This window comes from Camelina sativa, chromosome 20 (assembly GCF_000633955.1).
Source record: "Camelina sativa cultivar DH55 chromosome 20, Cs, whole genome shotgun sequence".
In the NCBI taxonomy this organism is placed as follows: domain Eukaryota; kingdom Viridiplantae; phylum Streptophyta; class Magnoliopsida; order Brassicales; family Brassicaceae; genus Camelina; species Camelina sativa.
This window is the reverse complement of record NC_025704.1, coordinates 6,495,345-6,519,983: the sequence shown is the minus strand read 5'-3', so window position 1 is coordinate 6,519,983 and position 24,639 is coordinate 6,495,345. Positions and strand designations below refer to the sequence as shown.

The 24,639-nt window shown below is 34.4% G+C and overlaps 7 protein-coding genes across 11 annotated transcripts; 5 read left to right on the top strand and 2 right to left on the bottom strand.

The window, feature by feature from the left end:
* LOC104769680 lies at positions 498-2,425 on the top strand. 2 transcript variants are annotated; one of them, XM_010493947.2, is made up of 5 exons: positions 498-815; positions 1,110-1,207; positions 1,295-1,636; positions 1,746-1,845; positions 2,160-2,425. In XM_010493947.2, exons 1-5 carry the CDS (start codon positions 559-561, stop codon positions 2,266-2,268), a joined length of 906 nt encoding a protein of 301 aa, XP_010492249.1. In that variant the 5' UTR covers positions 498-558; the 3' UTR covers positions 2,269-2,425. The 2 variants fall into 2 exon arrangements, with proteins under 2 accessions (XP_010492249.1, XP_010492250.1); XM_010493948.2 differs by having other exon boundaries at positions 499-815; positions 2,163-2,425.
* Positions 2,471-5,518, bottom strand: LOC104769679 (probable methyltransferase PMT9). The gene is made up of 7 exons (XM_010493946.2): positions 5,092-5,518; positions 4,815-4,979; positions 4,517-4,699; positions 3,585-4,179; positions 3,385-3,497; positions 3,039-3,259; positions 2,471-2,970 (listed from the first exon to the last, which is right to left on the bottom strand). The coding sequence occupies exons 1-7, from the start codon at positions 5,335-5,337 to the stop codon at positions 2,652-2,654; spliced, it is 1,842 nt and encodes a 613-aa protein (XP_010492248.1). The 5' UTR covers positions 5,338-5,518; the 3' UTR covers positions 2,471-2,651.
* Positions 6,807-10,082, top strand: LOC104769677 (E3 ubiquitin-protein ligase RGLG2-like). 4 transcript variants are annotated; one of them, XM_010493942.2, is made up of 11 exons: positions 6,807-6,994; positions 7,586-8,001; positions 8,122-8,206; positions 8,294-8,548; positions 8,637-8,734; positions 8,803-8,882; positions 8,981-9,086; positions 9,152-9,279; positions 9,361-9,544; positions 9,630-9,686; positions 9,779-10,082. In XM_010493942.2, exons 2-11 carry the CDS (start codon positions 7,663-7,665, stop codon positions 9,857-9,859), a joined length of 1,413 nt encoding a protein of 470 aa, XP_010492244.1. In that variant the 5' UTR covers positions 6,807-6,994; positions 7,586-7,662; the 3' UTR covers positions 9,860-10,082. The 4 variants fall into 4 exon arrangements, with proteins under 4 accessions (XP_010492244.1, XP_010492245.1, XP_010492246.1 ...); XM_010493943.2 differs by lacking the exon at positions 6,807-6,994 and adding an exon at positions 7,360-7,456; XM_010493944.2 differs by lacking the exon at positions 6,807-6,994 and adding an exon at positions 7,398-7,488.
* LOC104769676 lies at positions 10,644-11,446 on the top strand. Its single transcript, XM_010493941.2, has 2 exons — positions 10,644-10,875; positions 10,989-11,446. The coding sequence occupies exons 1-2, from the start codon at positions 10,766-10,768 to the stop codon at positions 11,308-11,310; spliced, it is 432 nt and encodes a 143-aa protein (XP_010492243.1). The 5' UTR covers positions 10,644-10,765; the 3' UTR covers positions 11,311-11,446.
* Positions 11,731-14,489, bottom strand: LOC104769675 (cytochrome P450 724B1). The gene is made up of 9 exons (XM_010493940.2): positions 14,234-14,489; positions 13,811-14,135; positions 13,567-13,719; positions 13,105-13,356; positions 12,944-13,030; positions 12,652-12,730; positions 12,467-12,573; positions 12,257-12,378; positions 11,731-11,971 (listed from the first exon to the last, which is right to left on the bottom strand). Exons 1-9 carry the CDS (start codon positions 14,443-14,445, stop codon positions 11,875-11,877), a joined length of 1,434 nt encoding a protein of 477 aa, XP_010492242.1. The 5' UTR covers positions 14,446-14,489; the 3' UTR covers positions 11,731-11,874.
* Positions 17,089-19,435, top strand: LOC104735457 (protein ABHD17B). The gene is made up of 5 exons (XM_010493939.2): positions 17,089-17,589; positions 18,145-18,181; positions 18,286-18,522; positions 18,601-18,648; positions 18,749-19,435. Exons 1-5 carry the CDS (start codon positions 17,288-17,290, stop codon positions 19,229-19,231), a joined length of 1,107 nt encoding a protein of 368 aa, XP_010492241.1. The 5' UTR covers positions 17,089-17,287; the 3' UTR covers positions 19,232-19,435.
* On the top strand, positions 20,322-20,999 carry LOC104769673 (classical arabinogalactan protein 6-like). The gene has a single exon (XM_010493938.1). The coding sequence runs from the start codon at positions 20,437-20,439 to the stop codon at positions 20,899-20,901; it is 465 nt and encodes a 154-aa protein (XP_010492240.1). The 5' UTR covers positions 20,322-20,436; the 3' UTR covers positions 20,902-20,999.

Genomic DNA, 24,639 nt, shown 5'->3' with positions numbered 1-24,639 from the left:
GGAACCCAGAAAAGGCGCTAACGGTTATCATTGTCGGTACCTTTCATTTACCTAAAAAGCATAAATAATTTTACGACTAGAGATAATTCAGATAATTTCTACCAAAAAAAAAGAGATAATTCAGATAATTTAACCAAATAATTACAAAATATATTGGTCCATGTTTCCAAAGCTTCCAAAAAAAAATTATTGTTTTGCTGTGAACAATATTTTAATTTTTTCCAATTGTTCTCTGATGTGTTAAAAAATCAAAATAACATGAGATCATGAGATCGAACAAACAAGAAAAAAAAAAAAAAAGTTAGTTTTATCAGTTGCCAAATTTACCAGAATGGAACGCGCGTGGTGTATATTGTTTGTCTTCTTCATTGATTGGGCTATTATTATGATCACTAGGCCCATTTACTGTTAATAAGCCCAGAAACAATAAACGACGTGCAGTTGATTTCAATTTACAGTAAAACGGCAAGTCGCAGTCGTTTCATTACAACAGTACTTGCTGTCCTCCCCCTCCTTCAGTGAATGAAAGACACAAATCGCTAAGAAAACTTGACATCGATGGCGGCGAAAGAGGAAGAGATTACGACGACGACGAAGACGACGACGAAGAAGGAAGGCGCTGACCTATTGGGGAAACCAAAATATAAAAAACTCGAGAACGGGAGATTTAAATGCGTGCAGACGGGTCACGAGCTACTCGAGAAAGATAAGAAGATCTATTCACAGAGTAAACGTTGCCGTTTAGGGCTTATAGATTATGCCTTGTCTCACAGCAAGCCTCCTCTTAACTTGTTTGAGCAAGATCCTAACGCTAGGTATAATCTATTGTTCCGTTTATCTCTCCCAGATGATGTTTCGATTGATTGATTATGTAATGAATTAGGGTTATAAGACACTGGAGAAGTTTTGGCTTCTCTTTTGAATTTTTGTTGCTGGGGACTATGGTTTCGTGTCCTCAAATTTTTAGGGTTTAGGGTTTTGTGAGCTTTGTGGTTTTAAGTTGAAAATTTCAATACTTAAAAACGAGATTTTTGAGTTCTTCTGTTTGAGAAAATTATGTTTTGATATATATGCTGAATTTGTTTCTTTTGGCATGTTTTGTTTGTCAGCTCAAAATTGAAATGTAAGCTAACGGGGGATACGGTAAACAAGACTGAGGAACATATTTGGAAGCATATCAATGGACGGCGCTTCCTTAACAAATTAGGTCTGTACTTTGAAGCTTGATTAGAGTTCATTAGGTTGCAAAACTTATTCTTGTAAGTTTAATGGTTCGATTGTTACTATATGACAGAGGAGAAGGAACGAGAGATAGAGTCTAGATCTATTCCAGGGGAAGGTGGAGAAACGCCAGCGAAAGAAAATGGCGTAAAGGAAGAAGAGAAGAAAAAGAAGAAGAAGAAGAAGAAGAAGACTAAGAAGGAGAAGAAGAAAAACAAGAAGTTACTTGAAAAGGAAAAGAATGGAGAAGATGTTGATGATGAAGTCGAACATGAAAATGGTGAAGATGTTGAGGAGGAGCTTGAGTTTTGGATGCCTCCAGATGGTGAGAGGTGGGACTTTGATGATGGAGGAGACAGATGGGGATCAGATTCAGACTCGGAAGAGGAAATGAATGGGGAAGAAGATCCAATAGGTTTGTGTACTTGTATACCCCATCACTACAGGCTACAGCTTTTGGTATCATGGTTTCATGCTTTGAATCTCAAGTTGGAGTCTTACTTTGTTAATTACTTGCAAAATAGGTGAATTTGATGAAGATGGAGAGCTTAGTGTGGAAGAGTGCGTATTGATTGGTGAAGTTGATGAAGATAGCAAGATTGTTTTGGATGAGACTCCTGCAAGGTACCATGAATTTTCATATCTGTATTGGTTTTTGTTGTACAGGATAAACAAAGGTTTTAGATGTTTAAGTAAATCCTCAAATTGTTTGTGCATGTTGAAGGTAGACAAAAGAGTATCTAACTTTTGTTTAAAACCCAGTAGTTTAATGTCGGATTTTTAGTTCAGATTGACTAAAGTTAACTGATAGATAACGAAAGAACTTAGAACTGTGTTGGACCAAAGTTAGGTGTGTGTTCTTCTTACTATTAGATGAGGGGAGAGTTAGTTATTGATATTACTGAGGATAATGAAAGACTTAACTGTGTTCTTCTTAGCAGCAACAAGAGGAAACCTGAAGAACTTAGTTCCAATGACCTTCCTTCGAAGAAGAAGAACAAGAAGAAAAAGAAGAAGAAGAATGTCGTGGAAACAACATCGTCATAATAAGTCTGATCGTATCTCTCTCTTTTTGTTCATCCTGTTTTGTATTTCAATCTGTACTTGCTCTATTTCAATTTATGGGCTCAGTTTTGATATTGTTAATGGTGTGATAGAAAACGGGTTAATGATTCTTTTCTATATAATCGTAGTTTACTTGTCATTCCGTTTACATTCACGAAGCAATTTATATATTTCCGCGAGAACAGATTTAAATTTATAATTTGAATATGAAAATCGCAAATAAGAAGCTTTTGCAGGTTTCCTACAACAAATGCATCATAACTATGTATGAACGTCGTGTAATTTACACTTCTCCTTTTAATACCGGTAAATAACCCTAAACACTGAGAATTTTCCTCAGCTATATGCCTCTGATGCTGTAAAACTCACGACACTGAAATGGCGGGCACGCTCCACAGTTTCTTTCTGGCGATCAAAACTCTCTCATCTTTGATAGATAGAGAATCACCTTTTGGAGTCGTCTCTGTGAACCATTTATCCCATTTTAACAATGTCAGATACTTCTTGATGTAGCTGATATTGTCTGATGTGTCACGAATTATGACAAATCCTTCTGGTCTTAGTATCCGATCCATCTCGATGAGCAGATCTTCAATGCTGCATCCACGAGTTCGGGTTTCTGTAACTGTGTTCCATGCATGGATAAGATCATACGTTCTTGGGTATGTGTCAAAGGCTTCACACCTGCAGAGAAAACTCATTTAGCATAACCGGATTATGCAATATGTTTTGAGATCAAGTCATTTACATACCAATCATGAGTGGCTCCGATGAGGCCACGGTCATAGATGATCTTCATTCTTGGGGAGGATTGAACGGGCATGACATTCATTACCCATACATCTTTATCGTTTAGAGCAGCTGCGAAACCGCCAAGGTTTGAGCTCATGTCCATCACGTTTCTTATGGAATTCTTTTGCACCATTGGTTTCAACAGTTTCCAGTATTCTATCACTCTAAGACGCCATGTTTCCTGCATTCGCACCCCCACTTTAGTGAGCAACAAAGAAGTGTTTGGACATAGCGAGGCATGGAATCAAAGTTCTCAGGATCTGGATTACAGCAATAGAGCATTCGATATAGGGAGAGAAGGATTACCGTATCTTCACGGAATTGCTCAGGAGTGACACCGACTTCTTCAAGACGTGGTGGAGGAGCTGTCAGCCTCCGTGGCCAGGGAACGAGTCCACTCCATCTTTCTTTATGCATCCCTGGGTATATATAACAAACATGAAATGGATTACAACCTTAATGATCCTTAATACTATATAAGTTAGTGATAAGAGGCATATACTTACTCACTGAGTAAGGTGATATACAAGCCTTCATTGAGACGTTCCAAGTTGCATCTGGGTCATCACCAGAAGGACAAAGGGGAGGCTGGACACCTGCTTCCCTTTTCAAGTAACAGCTGTTGGATATCGGTTTTCCCCATATGACAGATTGGTCTCGTTTAGCGACGACCCTCCAACACATTCTCTTGAAGAGATCATGCATTGCATTCCCAATCTTTCTGTTTTCTGTGTCGTGTGCGTAAGCTTCAGGCGACGAGTATACAAAGTAGCCACCAGGTCTGAGCAACCTATCAAGTTCTAGCAACAAGATCCCATCTCTTTGAAGCCAGTCTATCCGACATCTAGAGCAGTGAGCAAGTTCAAATGATCTGCTTGGGTATGGAAGCCGCTTAGTCCCAAGAACACCAAGCGTTGATGGAATCCCTCGTTCTAAAGCAAACTGGATCTGGTTCTGGTGAACATCATTAGGAGCAAGGGACATAGCTATGATGTCATGTGACAGAAGATAAGCTCCAAAGCTAGCTACCCCACAACCAACATCAAGAACATTCCGAATGCTTCCCCCATTGTTGAGTTTGTCGCCAGGGAATTTCAGCATCTAAAGCAACAATCAGTTTTTTTTGTCATCTGAAAGAAGAACTTGAAATGAAAAAGACAAAATAGAGCCAAAAAACATCCTGTTAATTGCAGAATGATGCTCGCTGGTCTAGGAGCAACAGAATATATCCCACCACATATGATTTGGTAAAATTAGAAAATCCCATACATCATCTAGTTTCAACTGCATAGTCATTCATTATCCTTCTACCATTAACGTTCACTAGCTAAAGTACATTGGTATTTAAAAAATCAAGCAGGCGCAGTGGTTTTAAAAGATAGGCCCTACGGTTGAGATTCAACAAAGCAAACAAGTACATAAATGATGATAACTGTACCTGAGCAAGGGAAACTATGTATTTGTCAGCTCCATAGTGGAAATGTGTTCCTCCTCCAGGAAAATTGATCTTATCACCATTTACAACCATCCAATTCTGATCAGACTTCTCTTGCGCAAGGTGTGTGTGCGGGATATTCGCCTTCCACACCTCGTCTCTACTGACAGGCCACCTTAACGGAATCTGAAAACTCCATAAACAACATCATCATCAACCAACCAAAACCAGAGCCATAACACATATACAAGAATGCTCAAATTTCTGTAATACAAGAGAAAGATACAAAAGTCCGAGAGACCTTATAACCAGTAGGAGGTGGAACAAGGCAATTGAAACGCCGTTCTGGTGGAGGGCAATGATGCTCATAGTGCTCCATTAACGTTAAATTGAGTTTCAATTTCAACTGGTAATGAAGATTACGATCCAAACACGGTATAAGCTCCGAGTGTCTCGAATCACATATCTACGGATAGGATCAAAACGAACGTAAATCAACACAAATTAAACCCTACGAATCTATATCTACTCAATTCCGTATCAAAAAAACACGATTAATGCTTGAATTAAGAACGAACCGGAACGCTTTTAGGAACCTCCAAACGGCTCACTGCAAGCACAGCAGCTCGATTCGTCATCGTCACGGATCGGGTGCGAGCGCGGTTATCAGATCCATCGAACTCGTCGGACTTTCTGGATCCGGGAGCGAAGGAAGAGCCGTAGTAGAGGCAAGTCAAGCCGAGCAGAGCGATGAACCCGACGAGAATATAGGTGAAGAAGAGCTTCGGAGTCGCACGGACTCGCTCGGTTCTGAAGTGCTTCATTACTCAAGCGTATCCGGATCCGGATCTAGATCTGACCCGAGACTGAGGACCCGGGAAAAATCTAGCCGCCGGTGGACTGAAAGAAGAGTGGATGGATAGTGTGATGAGCGACAGTAGATTCCCGCGAGGTCGAAGACGACGAAAAGGACCAGTGTCGGATTTTATTCGCTAGGGAATAGTAATATTTTTTGGGGTTGTTACGATCCTCTGTGGCAAAGACTACGAATGTGTTTCTATGCTCTTTCACTATAAGACACGGTTAAAAACTTAATAATGGGCTTGTATTGAGCCGGTCATATGCTTTAAAGGCTGGCTTTATATCTTTTGTCGTATATTGCTGGGCTTTGTACGTACTATATTACTTCTTTTTCTCAACTGTATTGGACTTTGTAATTTGTTGACACATTTATTTATATTTTCACGAAACGGCCGAAAACATTGAATTGACTGCGTTACATTTAATAAACAGAATAATTAAGAGAAACTGTAATTACTAGGTTTAGTGAATCCTTTGCATAAGCACATTTTTTTTATTCAACCACTAGATTCGAAAATGCTCTAATTATATATATGGTTTGAAAGTGTAGTCCACGTACTTCTTGNCCCACGCACTTCTTGTTTGCTCCTTGAAGGGAACGGTCCAAGGAAAACAAAAAAAGAGAGTTGCATAAATCACGGGTACAAGTTCTATACTTTAATGTAAGTCCATCTAAGTTTCACGTGTTGTGTCTGCTCACCGAAGGATGCAACAACAAAAAAAAAAAAACCTGATATACTGAATTTAAGATAACTTTTGCTTAATCAAATTATAAGCATGATTAACAACTCTCGACCCAAAAAAACAAACACAAAGAGGACTAATGGAGGTTAATTAAAAAGTCAAAATTTCTATATTTTATTCGACAAGGAATATTCAACAGTACCTATCGAGTAATGAAAAAAAGGAAAAGCATTTAATATGACAAATTTTAACTGCAGGACGAAGGAAACATATTGAAGATAGGATTTCGCACGTGGGTGGGGAAACTTCTGATAACCATCCATTTTTTCACCTAAGATATTTATTGCACATATTATTATCATAGATTTGTTATTCAACAAAAAAAGAAATTATCATAGATTTATACATATATACAAGATTGAAATTAAGATGTGCAAAATACGATTCTCTAGATAAGATATATTTGTAATTAAGAAAAGTACATTATCTAATATCGTTTTATGTATTTTGACCATTTGTAATTTTAAGAAAATGTCAATGTAAGAATTTCAAAGAAATTGTCAATTGATACCATATTATGACTTTTTGAATATTGATAATATATCTATATGGCCAATTTGTTGAAAGAGAGAATAATTAGTGGTGTAAAAATTAGAAGAAGTGTCCACCATTAGCGTGCTACACACTTTTTTAATTTATTTAAATTGAAAGTGATTAGTCTAGTAATGATTTGATAGAAACAAACCAAATACCCAATACAACAACAAACTACAACAGAAGAAAGTGAAATTGCTTTCGAACAAAAAGGGGAAACAACTTTAAAGGCTAACTCTGTTGCAGGATTCCTTCGTTCCGCCATTGAAGAAGCCTCCCTCCCTTCCTTCACTCTCTCAATCCACTTCTCTGATTCTTCATTCCCTTTGCTTCTTCGTTTAAGTAAGTTTTTAAAGGTTACATACATTTTTTGCCTCTCAATCGAATTGGGTCATTATCCGAAACTTTTTTTCCTGGTGAATGTCGGGAGATTCAGTTTTCGAATTTAATGTTTCTTCTTCTTCTTCTTTTTTTTTCGATTTTTGGGTTACTTTTGAATGAATCAGAGAATGTTTCGGTGTTCATAGATTTGTCAGAGAACTAGTCCTTTTTTATTACTAATTCTGGGATTTGAGTGTTGCAGTAAGTTAATCTTAATTGGACTTTTTATATCTTAATCTAGAAGTCACTAAATCGCGTTCTCTTTTTTTTAGGAGAATTACGTGACGTGATTGAATCTGCTTTCTCTTTTTTTTTTTTTTTTTTTATATAAAAGACCACTACCAACCTAGAGCAATTTCGTAAACGGTGTTATATAATTCAACATCTGTCAAAGATAAAGCTTTCACCCTTTTGACGGATTAGGTGAACTTGTGTTAATTGCATTCTTCTACCTAGTTAATGTCATGATTTTAAACCAAAGTTTCTGCATTTTTCTTTTCTGGGTTTCTTTGAGTTATTTCTTAAATGTCAAATCTTTTTTTTGTTTTGCAGGTGTACTTGGAATTGACCTTAAGAGGGGTTTTTGATTTGATTTGAATTAGAAAGGTTTAGTTTTAAAAAAAATTTTGATGGGGACAGGGAATTCTAAAGAGAACTGGAGACAGTCATCGTTTAGGTCAGCTTCAGCTTCATCAGCATCAGCAGCATCACCTTCTTCATCTTCATGGGCTTCTCAACAAAGCTATCCTCAATATGGTGCTGATAGTTATAACTATCCTCCTCCACCTTCATATGCTCCTCCACCTTCATATGCTCCTCAACCTCCTGAGTATACGCAATCTCCTCCACCTTTGTATAGCACTCAGCCTTATTCTGCACCGCCTTCTCAAAGTTATGGTAGTGATAATAAGAAGCGGTTGGAGCGGAAGTATTCTAGAATTTCTGATAATTACTCTTCTTTGGAGCAGGTGAGCTGAGTCTCTTGTAGGATTTTAGTGGAAACTGTTGTTGATGTCAAACCTTTGATAGCTGTAGATTCTTATGGGTTTGACAGAAAAGATTCATATTATGTGTTCTGTTTCATCTAGGTCACAGAGGCTCTTGCACGTGCGGGTCTAGAATCTTCGAATCTCATCGTTGGTATAGATTTCACTAAGAGCAACGAATGGACAGGTTGGTGAGATTCAAGATCCTGTCTTTGCTGTAATGCATCGAACGGTTTCACACTCGAAAAGCATTTTCTTCTTGTTTTGATAACAGGAGCGAGGTCCTTCAACAGGAAAAGCTTACACTTCATCGGCAGTAGTCCTAATCCTTACGAACAAGCGATTACTATCATAGGAAGAACCTTAGCCGCCTTTGACGAGGACAACTTGATTCCCTGTTATGGTTTTGGAGATGCATCAACACATGATCAAGATGTCTTCAGTTTCAATTCAGAGGATAGATTCTGTAATGGATTTGAGGAAGTCCTTGCTCGGTATAAAGAGATTGTGCCTCAACTTAAACTCGCAGGTTTATCTCTTTCCCTTATTTGACCACATTTCTCATGATTAAGCTAGCTAGCTAAGGTATTGAATCTGAATTGTTGAATACTTTTCAGGGCCAACCTCGTTTGCTCCGATCATCGATATGGCCATGACCATTGTTGAGCAGAGTGGTGGGCAATATCACGTCCTAGTGATAATAGCAGATGGGCAGGTACTAATCATTCCAGTATGAACCTTTGTTTTTGTGTTAAGAGAAGAAACCTCAATTGAACGTTTCAGGTTACAAGAAGTGTTGACACGGAAAATGGACAGTTGAGTCCGCAAGAACAGAAGACAGTAGATGCAATCGTGCAAGCAAGGTTGGAATTTAATCCAGTCTTTTGATGTTGTTTTCTCCATTAAAGTTATATCTCTCTGTGGCTGGTTTTAATGATACTATTTTTTCCTTTTTTGACAGTAAGCTTCCTCTATCAATCGTCTTAGTCGGGGTCGGGGATGGACCTTGGGACATGATGAGGGAATTTGATGACAATATCCCGGCCAGAGCCTTTGATAACTTCCAAGTAAGTTTACTTCTTAGAACATGACATCGAGGTTTGGTGTTTTGATCTGACGTTCCTGTTTATAGTTCGTGAACTTCACAGAGATCATGTCAAAGAACAAAGCTCAGTCCTTGAAGGAAACAGAGTTTGCCCTTTCTGCTCTCATGGAGATTCCTCAACAATACAAGGCGACACTAGAGCTTAGCCTTTTAGGGTAAATGCCCTAAACATAATCTTTATCAATTTTGCTTCAATTTTCACCCCAAAAATCTCAACTTTTTCTTCTTTTCTGCAGAAGAAGAAATGGGAGTATCCCGGAAAGATATCCTCTTCCGCCTCCAATGCATGCGTCTTACAACAGTCCAAAGGCTTATCGTCCTCCAAGTTTCAAACCGAGTGTTCCTCCTCATCCAACTGAAAGCTATCAAGTAAGGTCTAATCCCGCCCAAACCGCTACAAATTCTGCCAACGATAACCAGGTACTCTAAAATCTGAAAGATACTGTCTGAAAATGTCAACTTGAAAAGAGTTTGAAACTTCATGTTATTGAGTATTTTTGAACAGCTATGTCCGATTTGTCTGAGCAACCCGAAAGACATGGCCTTTGGTTGTGGCCATCAGGTAAATCCAACAAAACACAATCTCCATCTTCTTAATACTTAAAACGATCAAAACATCAAAACTAATATTTCGGTTATGTTTTTGGATACAAGACTTGTTGCGAGTGTGGACCAGATCTTCAAATGTGTCCGATTTGCCGTGCACCGATCCAGACAAGAATAAAGCTCTACTAACAAGTAGACCAGATCGATGAACCCTTCTCTCTTGTTAATCTTTATTACAACTTCTTTTGCTTCATCTAATCACTGAAATTTCTCCAAGAAAGATCGGAATCTTTGTGTAAAAAAAAAAAAAAAAATGCTTCTTCGTTGATTCACTTCCCTAACTTGATCTTGTCTCAAAATCTTTGACTTCTTTCTTCTTTGGTTGGAGTAACAATGTTGTTGTTCATGTGTCCATGTCTTCTTTCTTTTGATTCTTTAATTGGTTATTTGAAAATTCATGAAATTATAAGAGTTGTGTCATGTGTGTACACTAACACGGTAACACCTACTTTTCTCTTGCATATAATGAGCCTCCGTGTTAGCTATATACAAATCACATGATGTGCTTATATACTCAAACCAACCAACCCCCGTACGCTTGTCTTAACTTCAGTAACATGTGGCGCTAGCTTAGTATGGAACTTCCACGCAAATCCAACTTACGCTAAATTCAATGTAACTGAAATTTCAGATGTGTTACAAATTTAGTGGCGTTACATTATATGTAGATCTCTAATCTTTTGCATGACGGTACCAAATTCGTCTAGTGCAAATGTATTTCAATGACATATTGTCATATTCTCTCTCTCACTCGCACATTATTTACTTTCTAACAGTATAAAACCATTTATTGCAAGGGATAAATTAAATTAGAGTATAAAATTTTTGCAAAACTAAATTTAAGGCATCGCATTAAATTCACGTACACGCACCTAACTACTTCAAATAAATCGACCCACCAGCTATACACATTGAAACATCAACAACAACAATAATGACAACTCATATAATTCATTGATGATATACATTTCTCAAAGATATCTCTTGGGAAAAAGAAAAAAAAAAATACTCAAAATATTCTAATCCATTTTTCGAATGGCTTCCTCTCTCAAAATCACCAATATCCCTTACAAGAGGCTTTCTTTAGAAGATGATGATGTCTTCGGCCAAACAACAAGAAGAAGATCATCATTATATTCTAACAGGTTTTGATTCTATCTACATAATCCACCTTCACTACAACTGTTTTGATATCACCGAAGTGTTCAACATGATGAAGAATCTTTTTTTCATGAGACTTTGTTATATATATGTACAGGTTTAGGAGAGTGGTGTCATTGGGAGGAAGAAGGAGGATTAGGGTTAAAGTAAAGATCCGGAGACTTAGGGGATTTGTGAGGAAGAAAGCGAGTAGGGTTAAACTTGGAATCTCAAAATTACTGAAGAGGTTGAAGGAGAGTCAATCACACTTTGGTGATCTCTTTGCTGGTAATTACCTTTTCATGCAAGTTAATCCTTCTTCTCTTAACACTAAGTATGTCTTTGACAAATCTTTTCAAGACCGAAATGGTAACTTGCCCTCTAAATTACCATCCCCTAGAGTGAGTTCTTATGTAAAGACGGATCTACATAAACATTAAGTTTAGTTATGACCAAAAAGAAAATAAAAAAGTTATGGTTCTGTATTTTTCTAGTTACACGTGGTTACTTATGTGTCTGGTTTGTAACTGATTTGCGAAGGAAAAATTTAATACTTATGATACCGGCTTGATCATACTTGTAACTTGTAAGTGTAATTAACACTAACCCTTGTTTTAACTTACAGTTTTGATCATATATACAATTTGATAGGATTGTATGTTTTTTTTTTCTTTCTTAAAAGCTATCGTGTTAGATTACCTAGTATGTGTGCGTAACACTCTAACCCCACATATTTGAAATGGGAAATAATTGACATTCGAAACATTAACAATTTAAGTAAATGTTGAGTAAAAACGATTAACGTGCCAACAGTAATAGAAGATATATCATATCGAAAGGCAAATAGTTATTTCATTTTAAAATCCCAACACGAAACTGATCGTTCCACACAACTCTATGAGTAGAGATCGATAGACATTGAATTTGTTCCTAAACGTTAAATAAAATTTCCATCTAAAATGGATTACTTATCAATGCAGCTAATCTCTAAAAGGATTAAGGATTTAACTTATTGTAATTGGCTCGATCTCCAAAAGCATGCCTCTCTTAAACTCCACGTAAGGATGCGCTATTGGCATCTCATCAGCCTTTATTTTCCACCTACCATTATAAATAAATTTCTTAGGTAACGTATATAAATGAGTAAGTAAATGTGTCAAACTGGTCAAACAAATTCGTATCGATCGTTAACATATATCTTTTCAATCAGGTCTACAAGTACGTAAAATTGTTAATTAACTGAAAAATTAAATTAAAACGTTTTAAATATAAATCTAACTAACAAAAGTTTAACCCAAAGTTTAATAGATGATTATATATGTCGGGTAAGGCAGTGTCCACCAACTAATTAGTCAACAAAAGAGAGTGATTAAAACGGAGACAAACCTATAAGAGAGGACAAGATGATGAAGGAAGAAAGCAATTTGGAGTTTGCCAATTTCACCACCAGGACATATTCTTACTCCTCCTCCAAACGCCATCGTTTTCTTGTTCATCTTCGTCTTATCCTATTTATTTTAAATTTATAATAAAAATTAATTAATTTCACATTTTCACTTTTTTCTTACCATTTGAATGTATCAAGATTTTACTTACGGTCCATCTCATGGGATTAAATTCAAAAGGATTTTCATGAAGAGATGGATCAAGATGTACTGCTGTGAAGATAGGAAACACCTTGCATCCCTTTGGAATCACATACTCTGCAAAATCAAGCATATTAGAGTTAGTTTGAGTTAAATATTAAAAATATTTAAAAAGGATGAGTAGAACTAATTAACCTTTGTAATTGATACTGTGAGTAGCTTTTCTATGTACCATCTTGACGATATTTCCACATCGTAGCGCCTCAAACATCACCTATAAATTCGACCCATTGAATTTCATAATGTTAATGTAACAGAATAAATCGAAAACTAACGATCTAGCTAGNAAAAAAAAAAAAAAAAAAAAAAAAAAGATCTAGCTAATGTAATTGTCATCAAATGATTTTTTTTCTTCACCAAACTAGTTTATGAAAAATAGCAAAAAATATATATATATATATATATGGGACCGTTTTATGAACCATACACATTGAGTGAATTCCATCTTCTGATAATCTTTCCAATTCAAAAGTTCTCCTTCTCCTTTCTTGGCTCTAATGGATTCATGTTCTTCCTGTACACATTCACTTACATAAATAATTTTATATATACACACATACATAGAAAAAAGGAGGAGAGTGGGGATACCTTGAGTTCGTTAAGTAGATTTGGGGATTTTGCAAGAAAATAAACGACTAAGGAAAGAAGAGTAGCGCTTGTTTCAAAGCCTCCAAACAAAATGTCCAACACAAGGCTGACTTTCTCTTCACAATTTAGATCTTCATTTGAAATGATCACATCTAGAAAATCTTCTTCTCTTATTGCCTTCTTCATCTCTTCTTCTTCATGCTCTCTTTGTTTTATTATCCCCATAACCCTCGCCGACAATCTCTTCCTAGCCTGGCAGAAAAAAAAATATAACTATATAGTATATATGCTATGCATTGTAAACTTGTATCCATGTAAACCCCTACCCAAGTTATATATAGAACTGCAAAACCCTAGAATCAAAGTGTTTATTTTCTTATAAAGTGGCCAAACTTTTAAATATAATGTTACCGGAGAAAAAAACTAAATAATTGCGTTTGATGTATCAGTATTGGATGTAACCTTAATAGCGTTTGTATAAGCCGTTCCTGGAAGCGGTATTGGTAACGAGATAAATCCTTTCATATAAGATAAGTAATCTTGCAATACATAAAGTCTTGCTGGGTCTTCTGGCTTGATGCTCAAGAGTTGGTTAACGATAACACTGAGAGTAGACTATATGATTCAACCACAGCAAATCTATCAAAATTAGAACAAGATCAATTATATCTTCAGTCTTCACTTCATTGATTAATTAATTACGTACCATTTTAGCTTCTTTATGGAATTCGACTTCTTGGCAATTTTTCCACGACTCTAGTATCGAGATAGAGAGGTTCTCTGCGCAGTGAAGGAATTTGGGTTTCGACTTTGTGACATTGATGAAGGTAATAATCACATTTCTAAGCTTCTTGTGAATATCTCCGGTGGCTAATATGAGGGAATATTGGCCGAGAATGTCATGCATCGCTTTTGGATAATCCGATGTAAATAACTTCCCTTCGTTTTGAAGTATGAACATGTTGAGTTCTTGGTCACATGACACTATGGCTTTTCCACCACATATATTTGACTTGAACACTTTTCCATATCTAAAAAATACATTCACAATTATAAAATGATCTTCTGTTGTATATTTTACCCCAAAAAAAAAGATTATCTTCAGTTTAGGTAGATATATTACTATTACCGTGAAACACGCTGTTGCAAGAACGTCCCAATGGAGTCTGATCTATGAGGTTTGAAGAAAGAAAGAGTTTCCCCAATGAAAGGCCATCCCATGCTACCATTTAGCGAAGAAATGTGATATTTTGTTTCATTTTTCTTAGATATTGACATATAATGAATCAAAATAGAGACAAGGAGTAATCCTAGCGACAAGAAGATAGATAAGACCAGCATTGTCTTTCGAATTCGACTAAGGCCCTATTTTGATGTAACTGCGTATCTCTTTTAATGTTTTCTTCTTGGTCTATATATATATATACCTCAATATTTATATACACACACAAGCAAAGAATAGATTAATATATAGTAGGTGTTGAATGTTGATGAGAGAAGAACACATTAGTTTAGGTTATATTATATTAACTCTAATGATTATAAGCTTTAATGTTTCCTGAACTATAATGAATTCAAATATTTAAATAATAAATATTAAATATATTATTATTAATTTTGTGATCTAGATATCTTTATAGCAGGTACACTATAACTAAAATTAATTAAAATAATAATTAAAGGGGTATATTCAATTTGACATTTTAAGTAATTTGTGTAAAAGTTACAAATCTTATGTTATTCAATCATGGATTTTAAAAAGTCTCCTGAAATCCACTGTTATTGAACTGATGATTTAAAAATCTATTTTAAAATCCACTGTTATTCAAAACAGTATGTGAATTTAGATTTTAATAAGTTTTAAGGATTCTGAAAGATTTGAGAGGATTTTTTTAGTTAAAAATATAAAAATCTAAATCTCATGGTTTTAGGTGAGGATTTGAAAGAATTTTACCATGAATCATATCCTTAAAATCTATTAAAATTCCAAATTTCCTAAATCCCATAAAATCTTTCAAAATTATTGTTTCAATACACCCTTCCCCTAAGTTCCTTTTGTGTTGACTGTTGAGGCATACAATATATAGAGAAATTAACATTTTATTCTTTTTTTTAAGAACTTAACAATCTTTGTGATAAAAATATTTTTTTTTTTGTTGATAAAAAGAAAATATATTGCAGGATCTAGGAAACATTTATATAGCAACTGGAATTAAATAATAATAACCTTTTTGACATGTATCGCTTATAATAATCACTACTTAAAATATGTGTTATACTTGGTTAAAAACCACATAATCATAAAATGTTAATTTTAGACATTATAATAAAGCTTACTTTTTCAGATGTTACCATGGTTACCTAGTAATTAACAGTGCTAAAACAAAATCTAAAGTATACTTTGTCACTTTCTATCAATTTAGAAAATCAGTAAATGTATCGTCTGTACAATAAGTCCATCAGACAAAATAATTGAGAATGGAGAAAGACAACAAAAAAAAAGTGAATAAGAGGAATGTAAACTAAATGATGATCAATTGACACACGTGCATGCAACTTGGGACCCTCATGCAATAAGTTTGTTGGTATATCAGTTTCTTTTACTTTCGAATTGGCCAAAAGAAAAAAATTCACATACTTACATGCATAAGTTGGTTGGTTGGTCATCTTTTTGACTGATTTGGCTCAAATGATGGGGATGAACTTTGACAATTGCAATCAGTTGAAAGTTGAGCTGAACAATCTGTTTTACAGATTGATTTTTGTTCGATAATGCATTTTATATAGTATTACTTAAGGTATATTCTAACTTGAGGCAACACTATCTTTGAACTTAGATTATCTTATTAGTTAAACAAAAAGTATATATATACATCTTTTAACAGGTTAGACAAATTTACTGTATATTGTATGGAAGTAAGTTTTACCTTGTTTTTGTTTTTCTTTTAAGATGTTTCACTTGTTGCTAGTTTGCTACGTTGGTAAGGTCCCTGAACAAAGCCCATGAGAACAACTTTTAAGGCCCAATTTATATACGTGGGTTTAAAATTTTTAATTAACTATTACACATATTTTAAAATATTGATATCGCTTTCTCGAGCCTTATTAAAACCTCGTCGTTGGATGAGACTTGGTAATGCGTGTACGCCTTTGTGAAGGACATGCTCAGTCGTCTCTTTCGACTACAATATAAGTTCAACAGTAATAAAACATTCCATTGTAGTTACTTTTTTTTGTTCTTTTTTTTTTCATTTCTCCAACTCCAACAGTAATAATTTAGGTAACAAAGATTCTAATGAGAAAACAATAAATTACACAGTACAAGTTAGAAATTCGTTTTACAAAAAAAAAAAGAAGAAGAGGGATAAAAAGAAGTGTCAAAGCTGTCAAAACAAGGGGGCGTGAGTGAAGACCCACCACTCCAAACTTTGCTTTCCGCTTATAATTTTTTTTCATGGACCCCCATGAACATGAAGCTAAACCAAACATACCCCCTTCTTTTATTCTTTCCATTTTATTAAGAGAAAAATATATAATATTTTTTGCTTACTAATAATATACATTGTTTTGTCATCTTATATTTAATTTTTGTATCGTTAGTTGTTGATATTTATTCCTTGTCCAATTGAATCATAATAAAACATTCCATTGTGGTGCCTTTCATGTTGTTAACTCTTTATATTTGGCCATTCCAAAACTAGTGTATATAAAATAACGCATGTTTAATCATACCCTATGATTTATCACTCCACCACCAACGCTAAAATTATTAGTCTAAAAACCCTTTTTATCTGCAAAAGTAACATTTTTTTCCCTTTTTTTAAATACATATCTCTCTCTCTGTTTGACTTTAAAAGATAAAACTCCATCGACACTAAGCTAAGCTAACACATCTTGTCTGATAGTATTGAGTTTAAAAAAAAAAAAAAATTATTATTATTAAAATTAAGCATAAAGTTGCAAACTTTAATAAACAGTTTTTGGTTCGTTCTACTTCTCCCTATTCATTTACCCTTTCAAGTGCCACTTTTTCTTCCTAAATCCTCTCTCTCTCTCTCTCCGTTCCCGAGAAAAGCAAGAAAAAAAAAGCTTCAATCTCAAATCTTTCAGTAGCTACAAAAGAAAAGGGATGCTCTTCTTCTGAGAGAGAGAGAGAGAGAGAGAGAGAGAGAGAGTGAGAGAGATGGGAGGGGTGACGTCATCAGTAGCGGCGAAGTTCGCGTTTTTCCCGCCGAGCCCGTCGTCTTACAAGCTGGTGTACGATGAACTGACCGGACTTGTTCTGATGAGCCCATTTCCTCACCGTGAAAACGTAGAAATCCTTAAGCTACCTACACGTAGAGGAACAGAGATCGTGGCTATGTACGTTAGACATCCCATGGCTACCTCTACTCTGCTTTATTCCCATGGCAACGCCGCCGATCTGGGTCAGATGTATGAGCTCTTCATCGAATTGAGCATCCATCTTAAGGTTAATCTCATGGGGTATGTTGTTCAAAGTTTCAGTCTTTATCTTTTAGATAGCTCTGATGATGATTTGCTCCTCTTGTCTGATATTGTGTTCTGTTTTTGTGATGTTTGTATCTTGTGGATAATGGATATGATCAAAATATTCATAGACTTTTTTTTTTTTTTTTTTTAATTGGCTATTAGGAATTTTTCTATCTGGTCCCATGTTGTGGATTTTTGTATTAATGGTGTTTTTTTGATAAGTCAAATCGGATTAATTTGGTGATTTTCTTATTCTGGCTACATGGTTTAATTTGAAGATTTATGAATCCTTCTTGGTTTCATCTGATTCACTGTTTCATTGTTCGTTTGAGTTACAAGATATTTTGAAGGCTTATGATTTTGCTCCATATCTAAGTATTTTCTTGACAGCTTTTTTTATGTTTCAGATTGTGTTTTTTAGTCCACAATATTAAATTATGAACATATGCAAAATCCTTGATAACATTAGAAAAAACCAAAAGAACTTCAGATCCCTTCATAGCTTGATTCATTATATAAATGTTGCTTCTCTGCTTTGGTATTTTGCAGGTATGATTACTCCGGGTATGGACAATCTACTGGAAAGGTTTGTCTTTTGGAATATCAACAAGAAAATATTAATGGCTTTTAAACCCATTCGAGTAAAAAGAGTAAATAAACTGAACCTTGCTTTCGTGTGACTGACTGCAGCCGAGTGAGCACCATACATATGCTGATACTGAAGCTGCTTATAAATGTCTTGAAGAAACCTATGGAGCAAAACAGGAAGACATTATCCTTTATGGCCAATCCGTTGGAAGTGGACCTACGTTAGACCTCGCTGCTCGATTGCCTCAGTTAAGAGCTGTGGTTCTCCATAGCCCCATTCTTTCGGGTCTTAGAGTTATGTATCCAGTGAAGAAGACATACTGGTTTGACATCTACAAGGTAATATAGATATCTCATTCTTTGAAGGATTGTTTCCTTTTATTAAGCATCTCTCTCTATCTTTATGTACTTTTGCAGAATATAGACAAAATCCCACTTGTGAATTGCCCTGTTCTCATCGTTCATGTGAGTTCCTCATTCATGTCTCTCTGTTTTTATTTTTCCCTTTTCCGGAACCGAGTGGTCTATAACTACAACTCTCTGGTTGTTCTTCTTGTTGTTGCAGGGAACTTGTGATGAAGTTGTTGACTGTTCCCATGGAAAACAACTATGGGAACTCTCTAAAGAGAAATATGAGCCGCTTTGGCTCGAAGGTGGTAACCACTGTGATCTTGAACACTATCCTGAATACATTAAACACCTCAAGAAGTTCATCACAACCGTGGAGAGATCTCTCTCCTCAAGGGCAAGCACGGGTCAATCAGAAAACAACAGCAGCGATTTGGAAATGCCGAGGCAGAGCGTAGATAGAAGAGAGAAGCCGAGGCAAAGCGTCGATAGAAGGGAGAAAGAGAAACCTCCAAAAGGTCCGTCGAAGAAGAGTAAGCTGAGAATCACTTTCGAGCAGCACTTGGATCGGACTAGGAGGAGCGTTGACTACCATGAAAAGGCAAGGAAGAGCGTTGACCATCATCATCATCAGAATCATCATCAGATTGAGAGAGGAAGGAAGAGTGTTGATAGATTGGATAGAGTACGGTCCGAGTAAACCGGTGAAATCTACCCCCACACGTACGTACATAAGTTTGTTACAGAACAAGAACATTTTGATCTTGATCTTGATTTCGATTCTAATGTTTTATGTTATTTTTGTTTTGATTGTGAGTTATATTTTGTAGTTTATTTTGGTGTGAATTGTTCTTGAATGGTGAAAGCTTCAATCTTAAGCAAACAATTGAGAGAAATTAGGCCTCTACAATAACCACTGCTACTTCATTTATTTGATGGCACAACTTTTATTACTCATAATATCATGATTGGTTTAAATTAATTTGAATGTCATCATTCTTACGGTTAATCTTATAGTTAATATGGAGCATGGTTGGCCACTTTGTTGTAAATCACGTGGATTTATTAGATGACACAATCCGTTTTTTTCAGTAGATTACGAGACTAATGAAAAGCTTTAGTTAGAGTAGAGAAACAAGAAAACATTTCACAGAAATAAAAACAACACTGCACATCTAACAATGAATACAACAATATTAGATGCAATTCATAACATAAACAAAAAGATCGAATTATTAAAGAGATGTTGTTTGTTTTCTAACTCTGTCAGAACATTAACAAATGTCTTCGAAACCCACTTCCCCATAAAACTTGACCATGCAGGAATTTCTATGTTTTGGGCCTTTTGTTATGACTTGTGTCAGTTGTGTGTGTTGCTGTTATGTATATCTCTTCTGTGCAGCCAAATATTGGGGTTTTTATTTGGGTTTTGTTTGAAAGTAGTGAACTCTTTAAGATTGCCCAAAATGTTTTTTTTTGAGATTCTAATATTCTGCAATAAAATCAAACAAAAGTGATAATCTCAATCTCAGCTACTACTAATATTAGTTTTTGTTTTAATTGTGTGAAAGCTAGTTTAAAAATAGAAGAACTGGTTTTTATTTTCAAGTCATCTTTTTATGTTTTCTTAAAATGGTCTATTTTAGCCTAATTTTAAAAAATACTTTCTAAAAGTAGATACAAAAATCATCTTTTCTCTCATATCCATCAATTTTCCTAACTTTTCTCATCTTCAAAAACATATAAATTCACTCTAAAATGTCGTATTTTTACTACATTCTAAAGCTTTTGCAGTATTTCTCCGTATAACTAAAAAAAGCAAAAAAAAAAAATAACAATAAAAAATACTGCTTAGTTTTTAGAATATCCTCCTTTTAATCTCAATAAAAAAATTTAAAAAAAAAAATGGCACGTCAATTTATCGTTTTGGCTCTATTGGCTTTAATCATCGCCACTGCTTTCGCAGCTGACGCTCCTTCTGCCTCTCCAAAAAAATCTCCATCACCCACTACTGCACCAACCAAAGCTCCTGCAGCCCCAACCAAAGCTCCTGCAGCCCCAACCAAGGCCCCTGCATCACCAACTAAGGCTCCGGCAACCGCACCTAAGTCATCTTCGGGCTCTTCTCCCAAAGCATCTTCTCCTGCTGCTGAAGGACCCGTTTCCGATGATGACTACAGTGCTTCCAGTCCTAGTGACTCTGAGGCACCTACCTCCTCCCCACCGTCACCCACCCCTGATAGTAGTGCTGCTGATGGACCAAGCGACGGACCTAGTGCAGAGTCACCTTCAAGCGATGCTGTGACAACTGCCAAATTTTCCGTTGTCGGTATAATCGCCACCGTTGGCTTCTTCTTCTTTTCTTTCTAAGTTAAATCATCCACGTTTTTGTTTGGATAGATAAGAGTTTTGTATAATCTTTTGAATTGTGGCTGAATAATTATTTTATATATACGCTTATAAATCGAGATTAATTGGAGTTAATATAAACTTAATTTCATAATGAAATTTTGTTAGAACAAATTTTTTCATACTTTGTTTAATAAAATTAAATTTTGTGGAACTACTTTTGTTGTCTTTTTTTTTAATGTACACTAAGTATATATTTTGTCTTGAATAAAATATCTATTTCATTTCATAAGATGTTTTGAATGAATGTGAAGATATTATAAATGGTTTTAATGGTTATTTTCTTCATTTTCATTTGATTTTTTTTGACTAAAATTAATCTATTTAAATTGAGATCATCAAATTAATAGATAGTTTTGATGTTACAATTAAATTGATCTTTTTTTTATGAATTAGATTGATCCAATCCATAAAAAAAACAAATAAGATTAAAATGTTTCACAGAAATTTGAAAAATAATAATAAATTATATTGTCCTATTTAGGGAGTGATTTAGAAGTTTCTATAAAAAAATTAGTATATTTTTATGATCAGCCATAAAATATTTGTATATATGTTATTATAAGAAGTGCAAACCTATATAAAATATGGGAAAAATATCGAACTTTGCAAAAATTGTGAAAAAGCATCAACTTTGAATATGTTGAAATAAATCTCCAATTTTTATTGACTTTCTAGTTTAATTATAAACTTTTGTTGATTTTGCCAAATAAGGCACCTCGTTAAATCATATAACAGAATAAATTAACGGGATTAAATATCTGTTAAGAGATTTTGTTAAATCATAAAACGACATCGTTTTGAATTTTTTAAAAAGCTACAAAAATGGGATTTAAACCGCTTATCTCTAGGTAGAAATTAATGTGTTTTAACCGACTGAACTTAAATGTTTATTTGACATTGGTACACAAATACATTTGGTTATCCATCCTATGTTGCCTAGAGTCTTCTTCTTCAACTTGGTTGTATTCACCAAGCTGACTCAAATCCCTTGATTAGTTTCTTAATCTTCCAAATCTCAATGTTCATATTCGATTATTCTGCCATTTTTTTGCATCTCTCGAGGTCGGAAATGGAGAAGGAGAAATCAAAACTAAATCCTCGACTACCCAAAAGTACAAAGTCAAAGCAAATTTGAAAAAAAATGAGTACTTTGAACAACGTAAATTTCATATCCAAATCAAATTAGGGTTTCAACTGAAGTAAAGATCAAAACTTTTAATAAATACGAGTACGGCGAACAGAGTGAATCGATTATGCAAAGAGATTGAAACCGCAGCAATATTGAGTGCTCCTTTCACCGTGTTAATGGAGATTACGGTGACTTTCCTAATTTGGAGAAGAAAACTCAAGCGACACACAATAGAAATAATTAAATGCGTTTGTGAACTAAAACCAATAAAACACTTTAGCTTAGCTGGCTCCTTCTCGTCTTTTCTGCCTAGAGATAAGCGGTTCGAATCGTTTTATGATTTAAACAGAATCTCTTTACAGATATTTAATCCTATTAATTTATTCTCTTATATGATTTAACAAGATGCCTTATTTGGCAAAGTCAACAAAAATTTATGATTAAACTAGAAAGTCAATAAAAATAAGAGATTTATTTCAATACATCCCTTATTTGGCAAAGTCAACAAAAATTTATGATTAAACTAGAAAGTCAATAAAAATAAGAGATTTATTTCAATACATCCAAAATTGATGCTTTTTCACCGCTTTTGCAAAGTTCAGATTTTTTATGATATTTTTCCCTATAAAATATTAGAATAAAAAGAACCAAAAGTGTTAAATAGAAATAATTAGTCAATGGAGGAGTAGGACCTATAAGAATTGCTCTATTTCCCGTGTATGATTCGCTCTAATTGGTTCCTTCTCTCTCCCACACCTTTTTTTTTGTTCATGCTAACGTCAGTGTCTTATTAAATGGATCATCTTATTTATCCTTGTAACTCCAAAATTTGCGTAGGTTTTACTTCTCCCTGTAAATTACTAGTCAAATCTAGCAATTATTAACAAGATTGTTTCAAAAGGCTATTATTATATCTTTTCTTTCTATTCTAGACTTATCTTTCTTTTTTTTTTCAAACTTTTCTACACTTATCTTCTCAAAACAAAAAAAATCCATACACAATTTGTCATGCCCATTTCTTGTTGTTTTTTTTTTCTAAAAAAACTGTGAATAGCAATATATCAACATTGTTCTACTTAACTACGGAATTCACTTTTTGAAGGACAAAAAAAAAAGAAAAAGAAAGTGTCCCCTAATGCATTTAAAAATATTCTACAGTAGGGTTTAAATTCAAAACTGAACCCATCTAAATTTATGAAAATAAATGACGTTGCAGCCAAAGCCTTAAAAGAAAGAAAATGTATAGAACCTTTTTTTGGTTTCACGTCAACATTATAAAAAAAAAAAGAAGATCTAATTCCATCGAAAGGTGTCATCAAAAGACAGCAATAGTTCAGGATGCTACTGTACTATATACCACCACTTCATTTGTCTTTGCTGTCGGTGCTCTAGCAAATTGACGATAAACCCATCTTCATATTATATAGCTCCCCTTCACAAACCTCATAAATGAATGTGGGTTCTGCACACCCAAAAAAAAAAAAAAGAGAAGTAGGTTCTTAATTCTATTTTTAATTTGCTTTGTCAATTTATGAACTGGATTCGAGTTTTGAAAAGTACTTCAGTTTCATAATCCTCTTGCGCTCTCGATTACACCGTGGAATAAAATTAATAATAATGCAATATGCTATATCTTCTTTTCACTGACGGATAAAAGTGGAAAGATATTTATATCACTTTAATATATATATTTCCCGTTTGCCCAAAAAAAAAAAAAGTTGTATATATTACCCATCAATATTGTCTCGAAAAACCTCATCATAGTTAATCACACTTGTTTTGGTGTCAACCTCATTTTTAATTTCAATTAACATGCAAATGTAAACTTAATACGAATGTTGGGGACATATATAATAACTAGATTCGGACCCGCACATACGTGCGGGGTTGATTTTAAAAACTAAATTTACTAACACATTTATAATTTATTACGTACATGCGGATTATGTTTGTAAACATATTTTTAATAAATGTTATTAACATTCATAATCCAAACTTTTTTTGTATCAGTTTAGTATTTGATTTATTTTTAATTCGGTTTAGACAAAAAAATGATCAAATTTGTTTTTGTTATCAGTAAAAACAATTATATTAAAAAATAGTAATAGAAAGATGGTATGTCTAATTTAGGACATAAAATCTATCAAGTCCTGTATATGTTTCATAACTATGGTTGATTTTTTTTTTATCTATTATAGAACATAGTTTAATGTTTTTTCTTTTTCTTTTGAATATTTTTTTGACATTTTTGTGTTAGATAAATTGAAAAATATGTTACATAATATATTGGAAGCATTAATTTATTTTAATTCTAACATGATCCTGGATTTTGATTTTTGAAAATTTTTAATCTCATCTTATTCCTTCTTCCATCCCGTTTCCGTCCCATTATTCTTTTTTCATTTCCTCAAAATCATGTTCCTACAAATTTAGCACACAAACATGTAATAGTTTGATTCAAAACAAAATAAAGTATTTGATGAAGAAAAATAATTTCTTTGAAACATTCAGTTAATAGAATCACACATACATGCCTTGTCAGTTAACATTCTTTTATCTCTTGTTTT

What these genes read in the sequence shown, in the direction of transcription:
- LOC104769677 (XM_010493942.2), top strand. Translation starts at nt 7,663, where the DNA reads ATGGGGACAGGGAATTCTAAAGAGAACTGGAGACAGTCATCGTTTAGG. An exon ending in CTAGAGCTTAGCCTTTTAGG is followed by an intron (nt 9,280 to 9,360) that starts GTAAATGCCCTA and finishes TCTTTTCTGCAG; the next exon opens with AAGAAGAAATGGGAGTATCC. An exon ending in CCTTTGGTTGTGGCCATCAG is followed by an intron (nt 9,687 to 9,778) that starts GTAAATCCAACA and finishes TTTGGATACAAG; the next exon opens with ACTTGTTGCGAGTGTGGACC.
- LOC104769679 (XM_010493946.2), bottom strand. Translation starts at nt 5,337, where the DNA reads ATGAAGCACTTCAGAACCGAGCGAGTCCGTGCGACTCCGAAGCTCTTC. An exon ending in ACATAGTTTCCCTTGCTCAG is followed by an intron (nt 4,180 to 4,516) that starts GTACAGTTATCA and finishes TTGTTGCTTTAG; the next exon opens with ATGCTGAAATTCCCTGGCGA. An exon ending in ATCGGAGCCACTCATGATTG is followed by an intron (nt 2,971 to 3,038) that starts GTATGTAAATGA and finishes TTTTCTCTGCAG; the next exon opens with GTGTGAAGCCTTTGACACAT.
- LOC104769676 (XM_010493941.2), top strand. Translation starts at nt 10,766, where the DNA reads ATGGCTTCCTCTCTCAAAATCACCAATATCCCTTACAAGAGGCTTTCT. An exon ending in TCATCATTATATTCTAACAG is followed by an intron (nt 10,876 to 10,988) that starts GTTTTGATTCTA and finishes ATATATGTACAG; the next exon opens with GTTTAGGAGAGTGGTGTCAT.
- LOC104769680 (XM_010493947.2), top strand. Translation starts at nt 559, where the DNA reads ATGGCGGCGAAAGAGGAAGAGATTACGACGACGACGAAGACGACGACG. An exon ending in GAGCAAGATCCTAACGCTAG is followed by an intron (nt 816 to 1,109) that starts GTATAATCTATT and finishes TTTGTTTGTCAG; the next exon opens with CTCAAAATTGAAATGTAAGC. An exon ending in GCGCTTCCTTAACAAATTAG is followed by an intron (nt 1,208 to 1,294) that starts GTCTGTACTTTG and finishes ACTATATGACAG; the next exon opens with AGGAGAAGGAACGAGAGATA.
- LOC104769675 (XM_010493940.2), bottom strand. Translation starts at nt 14,445, where the DNA reads ATGCTGGTCTTATCTATCTTCTTGTCGCTAGGATTACTCCTTGTCTCT. An exon ending in TTGCAACAGCGTGTTTCACG is followed by an intron (nt 14,136 to 14,233) that starts GTAATAGTAATA and finishes TGTATTTTTTAG; the next exon opens with ATATGGAAAAGTGTTCAAGT. An exon ending in CTTATACAAACGCTATTAAG is followed by an intron (nt 13,357 to 13,566) that starts GTTACATCCAAT and finishes TTTTTCTGCCAG; the next exon opens with GCTAGGAAGAGATTGTCGGC.
- LOC104735457 (XM_010493939.2), top strand. Translation starts at nt 17,288, where the DNA reads ATGGGAGGGGTGACGTCATCAGTAGCGGCGAAGTTCGCGTTTTTCCCG. An exon ending in CTTAAGGTTAATCTCATGGG is followed by an intron (nt 17,590 to 18,144) that starts GTATGTTGTTCA and finishes GGTATTTTGCAG; the next exon opens with GTATGATTACTCCGGGTATG. An exon ending in ACTGGTTTGACATCTACAAG is followed by an intron (nt 18,523 to 18,600) that starts GTAATATAGATA and finishes GTACTTTTGCAG; the next exon opens with AATATAGACAAAATCCCACT.
- LOC104769673 (XM_010493938.1), top strand. Translation starts at nt 20,437, where the DNA reads ATGGCACGTCAATTTATCGTTTTGGCTCTATTGGCTTTAATCATCGCC.